Consider the following 21,859-nt stretch of genomic DNA (forward strand, 5'->3'; position numbering starts at 1 on the left):
CCTCTTCTCGGTGATTCTTCCTCTTCCAGGAGGCCATTTGCCCAGGGAGAGCAGGAGCAGCTGGCCAAGTGAGGTGCTGCATATGCAGAGAAGGAAGTTGTCCTCAATCCATAGCAGCCCTGCCAGCTGCTCCCCGTGATGACTTTCCTGAAGGTGGGGTGGCTTAAGCCCTGGGGCAGTTCACAGAGTATGGGACAAGGGGGAGGTTCTGCATCAACAGGGGCCGGGGCAGTAGGTGCTCCAACCTTCTCCAGAGAGAACTTATCTCCCATCTCTGGGTTTTCTGCCACCTGAAAAGTGACGTCTTGATCACTGGCCTTTGCCTCCATTCCCCTAGATGCTGGGTGGGTCTGCTGGGAGCACTTCCCTCTGGCATTTGGCCTTGGGCAGAAGGAGAGAGAAGGAGGATCCTTTCCCTAAGGCCTGGGGGACTTTCAGCAGATGCAAGGGAATTCATCATCTCTCCTCCTCATCTCAGCTTCAGCTTTCTAGGCGAGTGGGTTGTTCCCACCAGAGCCTGATCCCCCAGCTCATGCCTGGAGGCCTCCAGCGGCAGGGAACTTGCTTTCTCTTGACTGAGCCTCCTCTCTCTGTTAGGAAATTTCCTCCCTAGGGCCAACAGAAAGGGCCCCAGGGTCACTTCTCTCATCCACCTTAGCAGTACCCTTGGGGCCGAATCTAATTCCTCCTCCACCCACCAGCAAGGATGTGAGGAAATGTATGTCTTCCCAAGTCTTTCTGCAGGTGGAGCACCCCAGTTTCTTAGCCACCTCCCCTCTAAGCCCCTGATGTGAGGCTGGAGCTTATACATAAAGACTCCCCAGGTGGTCCTGCCACTCAGAGGGCACAGCCATGCCCTCCTCCACAGGCAGCTTCTAGGAACGCTGCCTGAAATCCCCCTCACTTTCCCGGAGTATTTGAGCATTTCATCTCCTTTCTCTCATCCAGTCTTCACAAAAACCCTCCGAAGTAGGCAGGGCTGCTGTTGCTGGATCCATTTTTCAGATGGGGAAAGCTAAGGTTATACACAAACTGCAGTTCAACCCCAGGACTTTTGATGACAAGCTAAAGAGCCTAGGAGACTTTAGGGGTTGCATCCTGGAGTTGTATCCAGTGTCTGGCACCCAGAAGGGGCCTGTAGACTTGTGAGGGGCTGGGGCCAGAGCTAAGAGGAGAGGGAATGTCCCCAACAGGTCTCCCGGGGGTTGGGTCTGTGCGGGGCCTGCCCTGCCCCTCTGCACCTGGGTGAGTGGGTGCCCGCAGCTGTCCCAGCTGTGAGGAGCAGAGGCTGCCAACAGTGGCAGGCAGGTGACTGAACGCCTCCTCTGACGCTGGCCATTCGGGCTGCCAGAAAGCCCTCCAAAGCTGCAGGGCGTCTCCTCCCTGTGGAGGCAGCAGCAGGCCCAGGGCCTGCAGAGGGTCAAAAACCCTGGGAACAGAGCCCCGGCCAGCTTGGCCAGCACCTCGTTAGGAGGCCTGAAGAGGGGAGGGGGCACTTCAGGAACGATATTGTTTATTTTTCTATTTTTAAACAAGTCTGAGGTCTCTGGGGCACAAATGAAGTTATCAGAAAAGACGTGAGTGGAATAAAGCCTCGAGTCAGCAGGCAGAGAGGGGCCCTTGGGACCAGGACTCTTGAAAAGCTGAAATGGAGTTTGTTTATCTTGAACTCTGGGAGTGCCGGACTGTGGCCAAGAGACTGGATGAGCATGTCCCCAGGCCCGCCGTCCCCTTCCCCAGGCCCTCATCTGCCTGTCCCTTGGTGCCACTAGGGAATTCGGGCACGAGCAATACTTTTTAAATGATCCCATCAGCGTGTCATTTGCACTAGAGGGAGGAGGCTCCTCCTCTGGAGAGAAGCCTGGACTCACTTCTCACCTCAGACACATGAACAGTTTTCCCAGGAGGCAGAGCCTGGCAGAGTCGCTGTACCACAGGGTGCTCAGTTCCGGCTGGTCACTGGCTGGTCCTGCCACCTCGGGCAGCCCCTCCACCTGCCGAGCCTCCATTTACTCATCCGCCAATTGGGGCAGATCATTCCCGTCTCGACTCGCACGCACCCCTCACAGGGAGAAGCACATGAGATGCTGTGTGTGCAGAGTGTCCTTAGGGAAGGGCCGAGTCACAGAATCCTTACACGACCCTGCAAAGGGGGCTTGCCATGCCCAAGTTCAAGGAAAGGAAGCTGAGGCTCCGGGAAGTGAAGCAACTTGCCCGGAAGCCTGTACTCCCTCCATCTGCTAAACTGCCTCTCCAGTGCTGCACGGCAGGGATAATGCGCCCTGCTCTTGGGAGCTTTGAGAGAAGTCACGAATCATTGACAGAACCAATTAGAGGCCTGGGTGGGTTTGGCTGGATGAGAAAATCTTCCCAGGAAGTGAGAAGTGTGATGAGAAGCAAGGAGAGTTGGCCCTGTGGTCGCCAGTGCTGGTTTGAGTTCCGGCCCTGGCCGCATACCAGACTAGCTGGGTGACTGAGGGAGGTCACTCAGGTACCCAGTGCCTAATTTTCTCCTCCGTGAACTGGAGACAGTAACACTCTGAATGCTGCTTCCCAGTAAACTGTGGCATGTAAGGAGTCAGGGGAATGGTCAAGCTCTGGACAAATGAAAGTGGAGTGCCTCTCCGTCCCCTGCCCCCAGACAGCATGAAAGAGGGGTCGAGCAAACTTCAGCCAGGTGAGCAGTGGGAGGTCTTACCCATCCATTGTCCCCCTGAAAGAGGTACCACATAGGCTGCAGGGCACAGACTCTCCCCTCCCTCCCAGGATGCCCTGGGAGAGGGGCTGCCATCCCTGCAGGCTTCTTTCACCCCTGGCATGAGATTAGAGCCTCGGGTCACCCATGCCCGGCCCTTTGGTCCAGATAGAAAGTTGAGGCCCAGGAAGAGGAAGGAACTGGTCCCAGGCCACACAGCCAGCAGATGGGAAAGCTGAAACTAGAGCCCTGAGCTCTTCCCCACCTTCCCAGGCTTTCCTCGCTACCTTCCTCACCAGTGGGAGGTGCTATCACACCCATTTGGAAGATGAAGACACTGAGGCCCTGAGAAGGGTGGTGAGAAGGGCCCTGAGAAGCCCAAGACCGCCAGGTGGCAGCGGCAAGGCTGAGGCAGGGGGCCAGAGCCCGTCCCTCCGCTGCTGCCTGCTCGACCCAGAACAGAGACTGCCTCCTACATCACTGAGCTTTTTCTGAAACAAACCACTTCTTAATTCTTTGGCTGAATGTCTAAATAAGGATTTTTGCCAATTCTGAGCCCTGCTAACTGATGAAGTTGTCAGAAAAAGATCTAATGATGCTTGAAAATGCAGGGTGTGAGCCAGCTGCCAAGTTGCCCTCCCAGCTCCGACTGGCATCAGGCGTCGGGACCCTCCCACCAGCGCTGGGGGGCGGTTGGGGGTGAGTGCTGGAAAGCAAGGCTGCCGATTTCCATCAGCCATGTGACTGTGGTGGCTGGGTTGCTTAACCCCTGTGGGCCTCTGCTGCCCAGCTGTAAATGAGGCAAAGAACTCCCTCCTCAAACAGTTACCTTGAGGAGTAAGTGAGATGATGCATGTGTGACATCCCACACTGGGCACAGCCCAGATCTCAAGACTGCCTGGGGGCCAGGTGGGGCAGCCAGCTGGCCTTGAGGTCAGCTGAATGCAGCATGGTGGCTGTGCCTTCAGCCCTGGGTGAGCGAAGAGCGGAGGTCGCCAGCTCCGAGGGTGCTCGCAGAGCCAGTGTGCATCTCCGCAATGCGATGAAAGGCTCGGTGACCTCAGGCCCTTCGAGGTGGAGCCTCGGGGTGGGAGCCTGGGAGGCCGGGCTGAGCCCTTTGTTCTCTCTGTCCTTTCTCAGTGGAAGATTAGTCCCGCTGGGGCGTCTGGGTCCTAAGGGTGGGGCCTGGCTTGGGGACTTGGGAATCAGACAATTCCCAGGCCTGCCACAGGAGCCCGAGAAGCTGGGTACTGAGAGTTGAAGGGGCCCTGCTGTCAGGAGCTGGACCTAAGCCCAGGCTACCCCAACACCCAAGACGCACACTCCGCAGGGCGTCCCAGATGTATATGAGAAAAGCTATTCCGTCTCAGCCATCAACCACCCCAGCCACCAGCTCTTTCCTATCTTCCTTCCTCCTCCTTCCTCCGCCTGCCACACACATGTACATACATTAGACATGTAGACACATATGTATCCACACAGGCACACACACGTGTCACCCGCATGGTGACCTTGACTTTTATCTTTCCCAGAAGATCAAGAGATGTGCAGAAGAGCAAACAGAAGTCTTGGGGGAAGGGCGGGTCCTCTTCATAGCATGGACAAAGGCTCAAACGATTGCCTCTAAAGGATTGGAAGGTGCGGGGAGCAGGGACAGCTCAGGCAAGCACTGCCTGTGAGGGGTCAGTAGTCAGAGCGCACATGGTCACTCTCAGCATCCCCCACTGCTCTACCCATTTTACAGGTGAGGAATCCGAGACCAGAGAAGTGGTTCGTCAAGAACTTACCCACAGCAAGGGCATGGAATATGTGTGGGTGGGTGGGCATGATTGTGTCCTGGGCATGTAGGAGGTGGAATTCAGCCCAGGAACAGTTGGGTAAACTGAGAGGGAAAGACCATTCAGCCAGCCCTCTGTGTAACAGGAGCCTCTCACTCAGGGAGGGTTGGCTAAATCAAGGGCGAGATGAGGAGAGAGAAGTTGGCAAGAGCAAAAATACAAACGCCCCTCTTTCCTGTAGCCACTTCTGGAGCTGGATGAAGGCGGGTTGGCAGGACAGACTCTGGGCAATTGTGTGGCCTTGGGTAGGGCTTTTAGCTTCTCAGAGCCTCAGTTTCCTCATCTGTAGAATGGGGAGATACCACTTCATCTTACAGAGCTGCTGTGAGGATCAAACTAGGCAAACTGTGAAAGTGCTTGCAACCATGAAGCGGTGACTAGGGCAGAGAACATTTGGGGCTGGAGAGTGGAATTGCCGTACACGTCCAATCTGCTGCTTTTCATTAACAAGCCAGGGAGACTATCTGAGGGTGAGGGAGGGGCTCAGAGCAGTGGCCTAAATACAAGAGGAGGATTATCACCGGGTCCAGCTGTCCCTGCCTGGGTTGAGGATGATCAAAGACTCCCCCGCGGCTGCCTTCCTCCTGCTCGATCCTCTGCCCTCTGACTGAGTGTGGCGTGCCCGGAGGGCTGCCCTGAGCCCATGAGAGCCAGGAGGTCAGGCAGCTCCTCATCAACGGACCAAACCTCAGACACAGAGTTTTCTCTGGACACGGTAGAAAATCAGAACATGGAGTGTGGAACGGCCTAGACTGGGGAGGGAAGCCTGGGTTGGAACCTTGGCTCACCCTCTCACTGGCCCTGTTACTGTGTGTAGGTTGCACCCCGTCCGTGGGCCTCAGTTTCTCCATCTATGAAGACTGGCTCACCCTTGGAAAGTGTGGCAAGGTGGTGGCCATGACACAGCTCTGACAAAACTGATCAAAAAATGCACCAGGAAGATCCCTGGAGTCCAGGCCCTGCCTCCCTCCACTCAGACCTCATCTCAGGTGGACAGGCATATTCTAACGCCCTCCACATGTGCCATATCCAGAGGAAAAGAGGCTCAAAAACCCAAAAGCCTTTGAGACTCCTCCAACCCAGGTCTCTGCAAGAGGAAGCAGGACTATCTTCTCTTTCCTTTTAGACAGAATCTCACTCTGTAACCCAGGCTGGAGTGCAATGGTGCCATCATGGCTCACTGCAGCCTCAACCTCCTGGCCTCCAGCATCCTCCCACCTCAGCCTTCTGAGTAGCTGAGGCTACAGGCGCACACCACCATGCCTGGCTAACTTTTTTATTTTTTGTAGAGAAAGGCTCTCACTATGCAACATAGTGAGGTCAAGACCAGGCTGGTCTTGAACTCCTGGGCTCAAGTCATCCTCCCACCTTGACCTCCCAAAGTACTGGGATTGCAAGCATGAGCCACCGAACCCAGCCAAGACTGTCATTTTTAATGGCAAAGTTTTCACTGGGCCAGAGAGCCAAGCCTGCCTTGGGCCTGGGGGTCCAGTCGGGCCGGGTGCTGGGGAAGAGTCTATGTGTGGGTACTCCGAGGGCCTGGTCGTGGCCTGGCCGCAGGGCAGCACTAGTGAGGTCCTTCCTGGGTCCTCGAGGAGGGGGGAGTTGTGCCAAGACTTGCATGGCCACCCAGGAAGCCACTCAGCTCCTAAGAAGTGGGAAGCAGATGCTGACGGGCATGACCAAGGCATCTCCCACTGGCCTCTCTAGGAGGGACTGTGCCTACCGGTAGCCTGGGTAAGACCATCTGGGCCCCAGCTTTGGGCACTTGGGTCAAGAATCTGAGCTCTGTGAAGCCCCCTGGCTGGTGAGTCTCCTGTTCTTTACCCAGAATTCCCTGAGAAGAGGCCCTGTCAGCCCCCATGACCGAACTCATAGTAACTTCTTATGGGGTGACAGATGAGAACCAGGCGTGGGAGCCTCTATTCACCAGGCATTCTCCACAAAAACATCTCTTACCCACGGTCGTTTCCCTCTGGGGATGAAATCAAAGGGAAGAGGAGTGACATTTCCCAGGAGTCTCCTCACAGGGCCGGGGGGTGAGGGAGGCTCCAGAGATGCCTGGCTGCCGGGCGTCCCAGCGTGGGGACCGGAAGGAGGGCAGCACAGGACCAGGCTCCGAGGACACCAGCCTCCTGGAACGCTTGGGAGTTTGGGAGTGGAGAGCGGAAGAGGAAAGTTGTGGGGGCAGCTGCTATGTGTGTGGAAGATTCTACGAGGGCAACGATGAGGAGGGGATTTCTGTAATGTTTTACTGCACATTGGGAAGGCAGGTGTGATTTCTGGGTAAAATGACAGAGTGAATGATCCTTGCATCAAACCTCACTCTGTCCTGACACCTGCTAAAATGAAAGTAAAGGGGTTTCTTAGAGGCATGACCCACAAAACATAGAGACTGACAACAGCAGGTTCACAGTGACACACACGGGAAACAGACAAGCAAGTGGGAAGTGACCCAGCAGACGCAAGGAAGCAGAACCCTAAGCCCACAGCGGAGAAGGCAACACCACCCTGATCTACATCCTGGAATCCCCTACAGGCTCTGCGCCTGGGAGCTCCTGGTAGCGCTGGAAATAGAGGCCGGCTGAAAGGAAGGTCCATTGCAAGTGTTTAAAAGCAGTTGGAGTTCTAGACACCCCCCGCCCTGCCCCCCCGCCCTGCTCCACCCGCTGCTCAGCACTACGGGGCGGGGCGACTGCCCATCCCCAGCCCCTGCCAAAGACAGGAGGTTGTTCTCTGGGGAGAGTATGGCAGAGGCTTTCTCCACGGGGGGCATCAGACATGGTTGAGAACTGGGGAGTGAATAAACATACAGGTGCTGAACTCTGAGACCTCACCAGCCCTCTTTCCTAACACGGCTCTATGATGCTAGCAGGCAGAATTTTACTTCCCGCTTTTCTAGAGAATCCTCAAAATGACCCCTCCGATCACCCTTCAGTAAAGCTCCCAGTCGGTAAATCCCACCTAGGGACTTCAGCTTTAAAACAGCTTTTCAGCAACCACCCTTCACTCATCATCATGGACCCTTGATGACCAGATATCTGAGGAAGGCCTCTGACGCGCAAGCCGAGGACCTGGACAAGCAAGTGGGAAAAGCACCAGGAAGGAAAAAGAAGAGGATGCTACAAAGAAGAGAAAGATCAGAGAACAAAAAGGAGCTCTTGGGAACTAAACGCATGATGGCAGAAGTGAAAAACCCAATTAGAGTTGAAGACAAAGTGGAGGAAATCTCCCAGAAAGAAGAGCAAAAAGGCAAAGATGAAAAGCAGGAGAGAAAAGAGAGAGAATAAATGATTAATCTAGGATATACAGCATCAGGGTATTAGAGTTCCAGAAAGAAAGGACAAAGAGAACAGAAGGGAGAAAGTTATCAATGAAATAATTAAAGGAAAGGTCCTGGAGCTGAGAGACAAGAGTTTCCAGACTGAGTGGGTCCTCCGCGTGCCTCACATACAAGGGGAAGGACTCGTGCCAACAATTATTGTTGGGAATATCAGAGTACTCAAATAAAAGAGAAGAGTCTACAAGTTTCCAGGAAAAAAAGAAAACACACACACACACACACACACACACACACAGAGAGAGATCATGAAAAAAGATTAGGAAGCACAAAGGCTTTGGACCTCTCAATGACAACAGTGAAAGCTAAAATACAATTAAGTGATGCTTTCCAAATTCTAAAGAAAAATGATATCCAACCTACAATTCCATCTAAACTCTCAGTCAAAGGACAGATTCAGTGGCATGCACCTGTTATCCCAGCACTTTGGGAGGCTGAGGCGGAAGAATCACTTGAGCCTAGGAGTTCAAGACCAGCCTAGGCAACATAGTGGACTCTACAAAAAAATAAATAAATAGGTAAATTCTCAGTCAAGTGTGAGAGGAGAAAGAGACATTTTCAGATATGAAAGTTGTAAAAACATTTGCCTCCATGCACCCTTTATTAGAATGCTACCAGAGGATGTGCTCCACCAAAAGTAGGGTAGTAAATTGAGAGACATGAAAACAGAAAATGCAAGACCCAAGAGAGTGGTGAGAAGAATCTGAGATGGTTATGAAAGGCGATCCCAAGGTGGTAACATATACCAGGCTCAGAGAGCAACCCAGTCCTGGTTAGAGATGTTAGAAGGCTCCAAGAGAAATTTTGCTAGGAAAATGAAATGTACAGGAAACTTCTCACTTCTAAATGCCTTTGGAGAAGACTTAGAAGATTGGCAGAGGTTTGGTGTCAATTCAATGAAAAGTACATAGACAACTAAACAAAAATAATGATGAAATCCAGGAAAAATAAACAAAACTACACAGAAAGGGAAAGTAACTACAGCTTATTTCATGACTCAGCTCTGAACAGTGTATGCAGTCATAATAATACAAAACATTGAGGCAGGACGCAGTGGCTCATGCCTGTAATCGCAGCACTTTGGGAGGCCGAGGCAGGTGGATTACCTGAGGTCAGGAGTTCGAGACCAGCCTGGCCAACATGGTGAAACCCTGTCTCTGCTAAAAATGCAAAAATTAGCTGGGCATGGTGGTGGGCGCCTGTAATCCCACCTACTCGGGAGGCTGAGGTAGGAGAATTGCTTGAACCCAGGAGACAAAGGTTGCAGTGAGCCGAGATGGCGTTGCTGTGCTCCAGCCTGGGCGAAAGAGCAAGACTCCATGTCAAAAAAATAAATAATAATAATAATAATGATACAAAACATTGAATATTGATCTCCCCCAAACTGTCATATAACTATATTGGGAGGGGAGGGGAACAAGGAGTGAGGAATAGGATGGATGTCAGGAAGGGGAAGAGCTTTAGCTCTTCTTAGGGGAAGTCAAAGGCCGAACTATCAAGAAGGGGTAATACGAGGTGCTCTTTAAAGATATGGAGGCAAATAAAGAAAGAATCAGCCAAGAGCTGAAAATGGTTGCCTTAGAGAAGGGGAAATGTGGCAACCCTCATAGGGCAACTTAACTCCTGGCACACATATATAATTTTGATTTAAAAACTTGAAAAAAAAAAAAAAGGCCAGGCGCGGTGGTTCACACCCATAATCCCAGCACTTTGGGAGGCCGAGGTGGGCAGATCACTTGAGGTCAGGAGTTCAAGACCAGCCTGGTCAACATGGAGAAACCCCATCTCTACAAAAAATACAAAAATTAGCCAGGCTTGGTGACGTGTGCCTGTAATCCCGGCTACTCAGGAGGCTGAGGCAGGAGAATTGCTTGAACCTGGGAGGCAGAGGTTGCAATGAGCCAAGATGGTATTTCTGCACTCCAACCTGGGCAACAGAGCAAGACTCCATCTCAAATAAATAAATAGACAAATAATAAAAACTAAAAAAAAAAATTTTTAATTAGAATAAAAATTAAGGCTAGGTATGGTGACTCATGCCTCTAATCGGCTTCTCAGGAGGCTGAGGCAGGAGGATTGCTTAAACCCAGCATTCAAGACCAGCCAGACAAGACCCCATTTCTATGAAAAACACAAATATTAACTGGGTGTGGTGGTACATCCCTGTGGTTCCAGCTACTCGGGAGGCTGAGGTGGGAGGATCACTTTAGCCCAGGAGATTGAGGCTGCAGGGAGCCGTGTTCACACCACTGCACGCCAGCCTGGGCAACAGAGTGAGACCCTGTCTCAAAATAAATAAATAAATGAATAAATAAATAAATAAATAGTAAAATAAAATAAATATTAAAATTTTAAAAATACACTACCATCCCCACCCCACCTACTTTTAGGATTTCTTGAAAGGCTGAGTAAATTTCAGGACTTTTTATCGTTTTCAGCCTTGGGAGTGAGTTCTTTGCAAGCTATTCTAAGCAGATAGGCACTAGCCTCTAAGCAGGGCTCAGAAAGACTCGGAAAACTTTGTAAGATAGATAGAAACTGAGATGGAGCTGAAACCTTAGGGGCCATCCTGGCCATACCTCCCTACAACTCAGGCAGGTTTCCAAACCTCTCTGCGCTGTGACAGATGGGATAAAGTGTAGTAGGGGCGGGTCTATACGAAGACCATCTGCCTGCAGGAATCCCGGAGCGGGAGGAGGGAAGAGGCCAGGGGGGTGAGGTAGCTCTGCCAGTGTGCAGACCTCCACCCTACCTGCTCCAAAGCCCTGCGATCTTCCTTCAGACCCTGTTTCCAGCCATCCCCGGTGGATGCGAATACAGCTCTGGGCTTGGAAACCCAAGTCACACCATGCCATACTCATCTGTGTTTACAGAAAGCAAGATAATTATTTACAAGAACAGAAACATTGAGCGAATACACTTTTAAATACACCAAATACATCAGACAAAAAGAAAACAGACACTGCTGAGTGGAAAGGGGGCATGGCGTCCTGTCCCCATGCAGGGTATTCCGGTCAGCAGGCTTTTCCCGCTACCCAGGACGTTCTCTCGCCTTGTTCTCCGCTGACGGGCAGACCCTTCCCAATATTCCCAAGCCTGCTTTTTCCATGAGTGAACCCAAGTTAAGAAAACAGAGCTTTCTTCCCAGACCACTCAAGCCCCTGAGCCAAGTTATATCAGTACCCAGAGCTCCCTGGGGCCCAGTTCTCAAAGCCTGTTCCAGAGACGTGTTCTGGGCAGTGTGAGTCACGCAGCTCCCGTCCTTGTGGCCACGGAGGACGCAGGCACACCCGGGCCCCCACCTCCTAGCAAGTCTCTCCTTGCTCATTTTGGGAAGCAAGACTACTGCTTTGTCCAGAATCGGAAAGGCACAGAAGGAATCTTTAGTCCTCGCTCTAGGTCTCCAAAAGCTGGTCTGAGCACTAGGGACGAGTCAGTGACAAAGTTCTTGACAACCGGTGACAAACGGAGAACAACACGGACAAAAAGGAGTGTGTCTGAAAACACTCGAGGCTTCTTACATTTTTGTTTTAAAATTAATATTTCTTTAAAATAAAATGATGGTCACTGACATTGGATGACATTTTTTTTAACGTCCTTACTTGGCAAAACTGAAAGTTGGCATCTCTGGTCCCTCCTCAAAAAATATACGTATTTTTTTAAATAAAAAGTCTGGGACCAGGCTGGGAGGGCTAGTGGGAGGGTAGGGGGTGAGGCAGGCAGGGATGGTTAATGGGTACAAAAAAAAATAGAAAGAATGAGTAAGACCTACTATTGGATAGCACAACAAGGTATTATGGTCTATATAGATATATATTTTTAATACAGATATTATAGTCAATAATAACTGTATATTTGGAAATAACTTAGAGGGTAATTGGATTATTTGTAACTCAAAGGATAAATGCTTGAGGGGATGGATGTCCCATTCTCCACGATATGCTTATTTCACATTGCATCACAATATCTCATGTACCCCATAAATATATACACCTATGTACCCCAAAATTTTTTGTAAGTCTGGGACATACTGTGGTAGATGGCGCATCACAAAAGAGAGTAAGAGCAAGTCCTAGGGCCAGAACCACAGACTCAGAGTGAGGAGGGCACCAGAGCAGCGGTCCAATCTCTCTTTGAGACTTAAGGATGCTAGAACATCCCTCAGTGACAGAGAGCGCCTTCCCTCTGTGCATAGCGCTGGCAGTTAGGGAGTGTTTCCTTGTATTGTGGAGAAACCTGCACGTGCTTTACCTGTACCTATGCCTGGGACCACCTAGAGTGAGACCTTTCCTTTTCCAAGGACAGCCTTTCACCTGTGGAAAACAGCCTCCACTCCCCACTGCTTCCCACTCCGACTTGCACAGACAGTTTTGTTTGCTGTGCAGAAGCTCTTTAGTTTAATTAGATCCCATTTGTCAATTTTTGCTTTTGTTGCAATTGCTTTTGGCAATTTCATCATGAAATCTCCGCCCATGCCTGTACCCTGAACGGCATTGCCTAGATTTTCTTCTAGGGATTTTATGGTTTGGAGTTTTACATTTAAATCTTTAATCCACCTTGAGTTAATTTTTGTATAAGGTATAAGGAAGGGATCTGGTTTCAATTTTCTGCATATGGCTAGCCAGTTCTCCCAGCATCATTTATTGAATAGGGAATTCTTTCCTCATTGCTTGTTTTTGTCGTGTGTCAAAGATCAGATGGTTGTAGGTGTGTGGCCTTATTTCTGGGTTCTTTATTCTGTTCCATTGCTCTACATGTCTGTTTTTGTGCCAGTACCATGCTGTTTTGGTTACTGTAGCCTTGTAGTATAGTTAGCTGAAGTCTATTTGCCCCTTTGCTTCTCCTAACCCCAATCATTCCTCTTGTGACGTGACTTGCCCAAGATCATGTGGCTAGCAAGTGAATCCAAACCTAGTTCTTTCAGGCCTGGCCCAGTGCCCTATCCCTAGTTCTCTAGGTGAGGCAGTGGCTCGGGATTTTCCCTTCATAAGATGGTTCTGGCTGTTGGAGACCAGTTGGAAAGGTAAGAAAGAAACCCAAGTAGAAAAAAAAAAAAAAAAGCAACATACAAAAAAAATCAATGGGATCCCAATCAACATGTATATATCTGCACAGATAAAAGTCTGGAAGGAAATAAGCCGTAATGATCATGGCAGTCATCCCTTGAGCTAGACTAATATACCATTTTTATCTTATTTTTGTTTTTCTGTGTTCTCTAGTTTTTCTACAATGAGCTGGCTCTTATTTGTAAAATAGAATAAAATCATGACCATTTAAGATTAAATCAGAAAAGTAAAATTAAAGTCATGTGGCCAAGACTCTGCTTCCCAGCTGTTCTCCAGTGAGCAAGCTCGGGGGGAAAGGGGAGTCTGAGAGTCTAGAAAAGGTGGAGCATCCCAGCCCCAGCCTGTGCACCTAGATTATCTGCTGGGAAGAGCAGGCCTTGCCCCACCTGCCCCACCCCAGGTCTTCTCAAGCCTTGCTGCACCCCACCCCTAACCCCAACAGGCTCCTCACCCATGACATGGAAGAGAGGAACAGGGGAAGCATAAAAGAGGGTGCAGAAGACAATGGCTCACCTCCACTGGGTCCCTTACCCAGCACAAGGTATTCATATTGGTTTATAGATGGGGGGATGTAACATGCATGGAGTGTGATAGCGCCAGGCCCAGACTCAGTCCCCCTGATCTTAGTCCTTTGGGGCTCCAAACAGAGACTCCAGGCCCTGCTGAGACAAGGCTATTACTGGAGAAGAATGTGTTGGGGCCATGGGTCACCAACACCCTCTATGCCACCCCTCCAGTTCGGCTCCCCTTGGGCCCTCTGTGGCACCTGGAAGACCCAGGCACGTGGTCACTGCTCAGCCAAGCCCTGATTAGAATAGGGGGCCCTGCCTGGGTCAGAGTTCAGACTGACTCCCCTAAAGCAAGGACTAGTCCAGACTCTTCCATCATGTAGCCCCTGGAAAGTTGTTTCCCTCCTGGGACCTCAGTTTCCTCACCAATAAAATCAGGGCGAGGAGCATTTGACAGTGAGTAGACTGGGTGGTCTCCAAGTTTCTTTCCAGTCTTAACATTCAGAGAGTCTGGGACTGACCGGTGACCCTGCTTCCACCCAGGGGAGGATAGAAGCTTCTCATCCACCCTGCCTCTCTGGCTGGCCCTGGCCCTGGGTCCCTCAGCGGATGGCCTGGGTTTGAGAGAAGTCCCAGGCGCATGTGTACATGTGGTGGAGTCCATGCACTTGTACACGTGGGGTGTGACTGTGTGCAGGTGAGGCCAGGAAGTGGGGGGCGCCAGGAAGACAGCCTCCCCATTTTGTTTTTGTCACAGCCACAGTCTCCGATTTACTCACCTTTCTGAGGATTCTATTTCTTTCCCCTCCAGAATCCCAGCTTCTCCCAGCTCTGCCCACCCACCTACCCACCCCTCACCGTCTCTCCACTCCTGCCTCTATTTCAAGACCTATCTTTGTGCATTTTCCTCTGTCTCTGTCTGCCCTACAGATAGGCCTGTCACTTAGGAGGGGCGGTGCAGCTGTGGCTTGAATGACATGTCTGTGCCCCCTCCATGTTCCTCCCTCAGGAGCCAGCCTCCTCCTCCCTGGTGTCCCCGGGCCTCTTCTAAGTGGTGGCCACAGCTCTCAGAGCCCAGTTTGCTCCAGACAGAAATGAAGATGGGCTCTCATTGAACAATGACAAACTGAAATCATTATTCTGCCAAGAACCAAATGAAAAATAGGAAAGCCTGACGTAGCCATGATTTGTTAACATGACATTGCCTCTCAATGCGATGCACAAATTTTAATTAAAATCTCAGGAGTGATTTTGGAGTCTTTTATTGTGTGCCTCTGGGCTCTTCCAGGCTGCCCTGGGGGAAGGGCAGGGCCTCTTCATCACAGGGATAAAGGCTCAGATAATTGTCCCTAAAGGATTGGGAGGTTGGGGGAGCAGGGGCAGCTCAGGCTAGCACTGCCTGTGAAGTCAGGAGTCTTAGAGTGCACATGGTCATTCCCAGCCTCCCCCTACTGCTCTACCTGTTTTACAGGTGAGGAAACCAAGACCAGGGAAGGTTTGCCAAGGATCCACCCATAGCAAGGGTGTGTGTTTGGGCGGGGTGGGAGTGTGTTCTGGGTACTTGGAAGGTGAGATTCAGCCCGGGAAAAGTTGTGGAAGCTGAGGGGAATGAGCATTCAACCAGCCCTCTGTGTAACAGGAACCTCCAGTCCGGGAGCATTGGCTAAATTGAGGGTGAGATGAGGAGAGAGAGGATTGCAAGAGCAGAAATGCAAACGCCCTTCTTTCCTGCAGCCACTCCTGGAGCTGGAAGAAGGCAGTTTGGGAGGACAGTCTCTGGGCCCCAAGCCCTGCTCCTTCTGGTTTCTCAGAGAAGAACCTCAGAAAATTATCAGTTCCTCCAGAAAAGCCCAAGTCCACTAAGGCAGCCTGAGGAGAAGAGAAGGGCTGAGGGACTGGGCCGATGGCTGGGGTTTCTCCCTGGCTTCCTCAAGGACTGACGGTCTTGCAGGGGATCCTGGCCTAGGACCACTTGCCCTAGTTTGGGGCACAACAGACAGCAGAGGAAACTGGCTGGTGTGGGGTCGCTGGGGTGAGGATTAAGTAAGGAATGAGCAGACAGCGTGGGGTGGACTGCAAGCTGAAGCCCACCCAAAGACCCACAGGCTGGCCTCGGAGGCTGATCAGCTGGGTCAGTGAGCACCTCCAGCTGGGGCTACCACCTCCCACGGTGAGGCCTGGAGCAGGTCTCATGCCCCCTCTGCCCCTGGCCCCACCTGAGAAGTAGTGACAGTTATCACACGGTCCTGCTCTAGGACTGAGGCGAGGATGGAGGGAGGCCAGATGCATGCAGGAAGTGTCTGGGAGCCATGTCATTGTGCTCCCCTGCCTGGAGGATCAGGAGTCCCTTGGAGTGAGGTGACCATCCCACAGCATGGAGTGCCCACCCCGCCCCACCCATTCCAGCACCCATGAGCCCATCAGCCAGTCCCACTGATGCTGCCCTCGCCCCACCCACCATCCTGGACTCACCCGCAGAGCTGGCAGGGAGCTGACCTGGTCCATGGTGAGCGTCGCCTCCTTGTAGTACTTCCCAGGAGGGCAGAGCTTCAGGAAGGTGTCGTGGATGCTGAGAAGAGAGGCATGAGGGCCGTGTGGCCGGGAGAAGGAGACCAGCAAGCCTGTCTTCTGCTGCAAGGGGTGGGGCTGTCTCTTTGAGGAAGGAGACTCGGGGTCTACTGCAGAAAAGGCGGTAATCAATAATAATAAAGCGCAGTAATAAATATGTCTTCTAGAAACATCCCTGGACCCTCCAGTGTGCCAGGCACACCATGCAGGATGCAAAGATGAGCCAGGTGAGAGGAAAGTTAGGCGAATATGCCCTGTAGCCAGCAGCACACTCTATGAGGGTTTGTCGTAGGATGTCAGAACTGAAGGGGCTTATGTCCAGTCCCTCGGTTACAGATGGGGAAGCCAGCAGGACCTTGGGGAAGCCAGGGTCCACACCTCTGGCCATCTGCCAATTTCCATCCTCAACCCGAGAAAAGAGGTCACTTTGTGTGTCTGAGTGAGCCAGGATTAGAACCCAGCTGCCTGCAGCCAGCTAACCACCAGCCTTGCCAGGCCACTTGACAGCAAGCTTGGTCCTAGGAGATCGTGGACTGAGTGGTCTTCCTAATCATCCCTGTCGGCAATGTCTCTGTCTATAGGATCCCATGCCAGTCAAGAGGATTTTGGTTATAAGATACAGGCAGATGGTGAAATGGCCATGTGATCCCTGAGAGTAAGAGGGTGGGAGGGAGCTCTGCCTCAGGCTAAGAGAGGATGAGCCCTCATTCCCTGTCCCTCTTGCCCTGAACCTGGGTCCCTGTCCACCAGCAGGCTCTTAGGCCTACAGGTCCAGCAACCAAGGCAGCCAGTGGAGGTGAGACAGTGGTGCCCTGGGGCCCAGGAGGCCTGGATCCCAGAACCTGAACTGCTGTGGCAGGGCTGTGTGACCTCGGGCAGCTCACTTGACATTTCTGAACCTTAGTTTCATCATCTGGATAAAGGACGAGAATGATACCTCTCTTGGAGGTCTGTGGCGGTGGGGCGGGGGTTCAGTGTGAAGGAGGCTGAAGGGTTTGTGTGTTTGTGTGTAAATGGTAGATGGTGGGTGGTGGGGTCACCACAGGCTGGTTAAAAACACTGTCTCTAGAGCCAGACAGATTTACGTTGAAATCCTGACTTTGCCACTTAATAGTTCTGAGGCGTCGAGCAAGGTTCTGAATCCACCTGAGCCTCAGTCTCCTCCTCTTTGCAGTGGGGGTAATAAATCTTCCCCCACACACTGCTGAGGATTAAATGAGGGGAGATGTATGAACCGTCAGCGCAGTGTCTGGTAGGTGAGGGTATTTGTGTTACCCAGGGCCTCGGAGGGGATACCCAGCCTGCCCCCCTCTGTGTTTCTCTCCTATACTCCAGGTGCCCCTGTGCCCATGGGCTGTGAACAACTCACACCTAGACTGTTACAGTGGGAGCCCACCACCCTGACCCAGACCTGCTGTCCCCTTTCTTCGTGATCCCCTCCATGCTCCAAAATTACCCCTCCCTCGTTTAATCCTTTCCTGTTCCTCTCCTGTCTGCCATCAAACCTCTACTCTCCTCGGAGTGCTAAGAGGCCAGCAATCCCATGAAAGGAATCTGTACACAGGAGTGAGTGACTAACAGTCCCCTATTGACATTCCAGGGCATGTGGTTTGTTGACTCAAATGAGGCTCTGATTGGTGGAATTTAGGGACATGTAACTAAGTGAAGACCGGGTGCAGCGGCTCACACCAGTAATCCCAGCCCTTCAGGAGGCCGAGGTGGGAGAATCGCTTGAGCCCAAGAGTTTGAGACCACCCTGGGCAATATAGGGAGACCCCATCTATACAAAAAAAAAAATTGAAAATTAGCCAGGCATACTGGCGCACACCTATTCAGGAAGCTGAAGTGGGAGGATCACTGGATCCCAGGAGGTTTGAGGCTGCAGCCGGTTGTGATCCCACTACTGCACTCCAGTCTGGGGTACAGAGCAAGATTCTGTCTCAAAAAACAACAAAAACTAGGTGAAGAATTTGGAGAGTGATTTTATGAGTGGAGACTCAGAAGTAGAGCAGGAGGCAGGAGGCTCTCGCAGGGCTCTGACGATGATGGTAGGTGGAGGCCTCCCACCCTGCCAGCCACACACAGTTTCACGTCTCACTGACTAGAAAAATATCCTTCAGATCCCAGCCCCAGGAGAGTGGAAAGAAACTATGCTGAGATTCTGTGTGCCCACTGCACTCTGTGCCCTGGGAGGCTGATCTCTACTGACAGCGTTCCTACCTCCCTTGCCCTTCGGCTTAAGGGAAGCTCCAGGAGGACTGGAGGTATGAGGGAGGGGTGGGGAATTTATCCTCCTCTCCCCTCAGCCCCACACGACTCTGCAGCGTCTGTGTTCCCGCCCTCTCGGGCTAGCAGCCAGCTTCCGCAGCTCCAGCTCTCAGCTGGCACCTCAGGCCTGAGGCAGTCAGGGCTGGTCCTTGGGTGGTTCCCTGGGCCTCCTTCTGAACAGCTGCTTCACTGCAAAGCACCTTCACAGACCCCGCTGAGTGTGCCACCTGTTTCCTGCCGGGATGCTCACAGATCTACCTGGATCCTATTTCTCTACCTCTAGCTATGAGACCCGAGGCAAACCGCCAGATCTCTCCGAGCACGCAGGCCCAGGTTCATATCTTGACTCTGTCCGATGGGGAGCCAACCTCCTTCCAGTGGCATTGTGCAGACCTGGGCTAGGGCGTGATGGATGGGAGCTGGAGTGGCGTGTGGTGTTCATGGAGAGCACCATGACTGCTGCCTTGACCACGTAAGGGGCCTGAGCTGTCACTAGGGTCTAGGGACTGCACACGTTTGGGAGGGAGCAGAAAGCAGGGTGTGGAATGGGTTGGGGAAGAGATTCTCCAGGAAGGTACTGGGGTGGGTGCTGGGCACCACAGGTCAACCAGGAGGAAGAAAAGCCGTCACTGCTGAACTGTCCAGTGGCCTACAAGGGGCGAGGGTCAGGCCAGGTGCCTGTAATCCCAGCATTTTGGGAGGCTGAGGCAGGCGGATCACTTGAGGTCAGGAGTTCAAGAGCAGCCTGGCCAACATGGTGAAACCCCATCTACCAAAAATATAAAAAATTAGCTGGCCATGGTGGCATGCACCTGTAATCCTAGCTACTCTGGAGACTGAGGCAAGAGAATCACTTGAATTCGGGAGGTGGAGGTTCCAGTGAGCTGAGATTGCATCTCTGCACTGCATCCTGGGCGACAATGTAAGACTCCATCTAAAAAAAAAAAAAAAAAAAAAAAGGATCAAGGGCAGTGGGAGTGGCAGGCCCCAGTCAAAAGGAGCATTTTGTCACTGTCATTGTTAGAATTGCCGGCTTGAGGTGATAGAGAGCAGACCAACTTTCAATAAGACCAATTTTCAACAAAAAATAATGTTTTGTTATTTTTTTAAATCCCTAAGGCAATGCGCAAGTGCACTCGGGCTCCTGCCCCCACCATGGGCACCACTGGGAGTGCCCGCTCTGGGCAGCCAGCTCTCACGGACATTCTTCATGTTTCATGCCAATCTTGCAAGGAAGGGCCCATTGTTTCTTTTACAGATGAGGAAGCTCAAAGTCAAGTAGGTAAAATCATCTGCCTAAGGTCACACAGTGGTACATGTTAAAGCCAGAGATACAAACACCAAAGCTCTTTCCCCAGGAGGCACCAGGGGCTGCTGAGGGACAGAGAAGAAACTCCCCGGCCCTCGCCACCCTCCTGTCATGACAAAGCCTCTGTGCTGGGTGCACTCACACACATCATCTCACCGAATTTTCCCAACAACTCCCTGCGGGAGAAGTGGAGCGGCCATCATTCCTGTAGATGGGTAAACTGAGGCTCAGAGAGTTTAAGGGTTGTACCTAAGGTTATACAGCTGGGAAGAGATAGAGTGGAGGACTGAACCCCAAACCAAGTTCTTCGGGCTGTGCTGCCCACCCTTCTTCCAGGTGAGAGACTCGAGTCGCCCCCCTGGAGAGTCCTCTGGGGGAGGGTGCTGGTGGGGCGCCTGCCTGGAGTTGGTGCCTTCTCAGGCTGCAGAGCGGGCGGGCTGCCCACAGATGAATTGTGGCTGCATCTCGGCTGCCACAAAATGTTCTCCTCCTCCAAATATGGATCAGCTGGCTCTAAATGGAACCCTGAATTAATCACTAATGGACTCAAAAGTCAAAGCCATTTGAAAAACTCACACATTCAGCCTGCCAGCAATCCAGCAGCCCGGGCCATGGCTCCCTTCCACATAGCCCGGAGAGGCAGGAGGGGCTGTCTGCAGGCTCAGGGGCCGGCCCTAAGACGGGGTGGAGGGGACTCTGCTGCTGACTCTCCGTGGGACCTTGGACTCGCCAAGTCCCCTCTCGGGCCTCAGTTTCCTTTCTGTGAAATGAGAGTCACAGCATCCCCCGGCTCCCTCCAGTTTAGGCACGCTATGACTCTAGGTTTTCGTGCCTCTCTCTGGCATCCCGTTTACCCCCTTGCCTCTGAGACCCTCTAGCTTAGTAGTTCTCAACGAGGTCCCACATAAGAATCAGGTAGAGAGTTTGTAAAAGGATCTGCCCTCCCCACTCCTTGAGGTTCTTATTCAAGGCCAGGATACAGCCCTAGGCACCTACAGGTTCTACAAGCTTCTCAGTATTTCTACTATCCCAGCAAGATCAAGAACATGACAAGCCCGAATTTCCACTCCTCAAGCCCCAGCCTGGACTTGGCTTTCTGGCTTCACCCCCACCCCATGGGGTTAATAGTCCTTTGCTCTATGGTACTGCCTGCAGATAGCAGATATTTTACAAATGGTCCTTCTTTAGCCTGAAAATGTGACTTTTAGTTCCCTGATCTACTACTTGCAATCTGTGTGGGCTTGAGGAAATTACTTCATTTCTTTGAGCTGATTTCCTCATTTGCAAAAAGTAGGGATAATAATACCATGATAATAACAGCAGCCACATAATCGGTGCTTACCCATGTGCCAGGTATTGCTCTCACAATGACAGATTTGATCTTCTAGTTGTCCTAATAACAACCTTGTGAGATTAGGTTCTGTTTCCCTCAACTATTTTATAAGGATGGAAACTGACGCTCAGTGAGGGTAAGAAACTTCCCCGTGTTTGCACAGCTACTAAGTGGAAGAGCTGAGCCTCAAACCCAGGTCTTTGGCTTCCAGGAAATAAACCTGTAACCACTCCACCTGCTGGCCTTGAGGTGCCTGTTAATGGCCAGGACAGGGCCATGGAGTCTACAAAGTGTTGGAGCCTCCAGCGGTGCTAGGAAGAAAGAGAGGCCCTGTGGCTGGGTCAGCCTGGGCAGAGGTTGGGAGCAAAGCTTCAGGCTCCTAAACCAGACCCCACCCCACCGAAGAGAGTGTCAGGAACCATCCCAGGCGACGCAGAGTAGTTCAAAGAGCTCAGGCTGAGCCAGGCTGACCTGCGCCTGAGACATAGAGGTCTGGGCTGGAGTCAGGCTGTGCCTTGCCCAGGAAGCCACATGGGCCCTCTTTGGGTCTGCAGGATAGGCATCTCAGGAAAAGGCTTCTTCTGGGACAACCAATTTAACCAGAATCAGAGAGCGCTGCCCCGATGCTAAGGTGGAAAGGGACCTTGCTTTTGCTGAGATCAAAAACATGTGAAAGGAAAGTCTCATAGGCTGGAAACTTAGGGTGAACAGACCTCTTCTTGGAGGGCCAAACCAAAGCAGCCCTGGATCGGGAAGGGGCTGGCTCCAAGACAAGTCTAGCACATGAGGTCTCCCCCCACCAACCCCCAGGAGGTGCCATCTGCAGATCTGGTGACTAGGCCTTTGTGTCCTTATGCAAGTCACAGATAAGAAGGTGGGAAAGTGTTGGACAAAGCCAGCCTCCCTGCAAAGGTTACTTCTACTTATTGGTCT

General features: G+C 51.9%; 1 protein-coding gene across 2 annotated transcripts in view; it reads right to left on the reverse strand.

Moving 5' to 3' along the window:
- CIB4 (calcium and integrin binding family member 4) overlaps positions 1-21,859 on the reverse strand; it is a 59,491-nt gene that overhangs the window by 31,305 nt on the left and 6,327 nt on the right. For both annotated transcript variants that reach the window (XM_003908379.5, XM_031655027.1), the window contains one exon: positions 15,921-16,017. In XM_003908379.5, the coding sequence (XP_003908428.2) occupies positions 15,921-16,017 (97 nt within the window). The remainder of the gene's footprint in view (positions 1-15,920; positions 16,018-21,859) is intronic.

Source organism: Papio anubis, chromosome 14 (assembly GCF_008728515.1).
Source record: "Papio anubis isolate 15944 chromosome 14, Panubis1.0, whole genome shotgun sequence".
In the NCBI taxonomy this organism is placed as follows: Eukaryota; Metazoa; Chordata; class Mammalia; order Primates; family Cercopithecidae; genus Papio; species Papio anubis.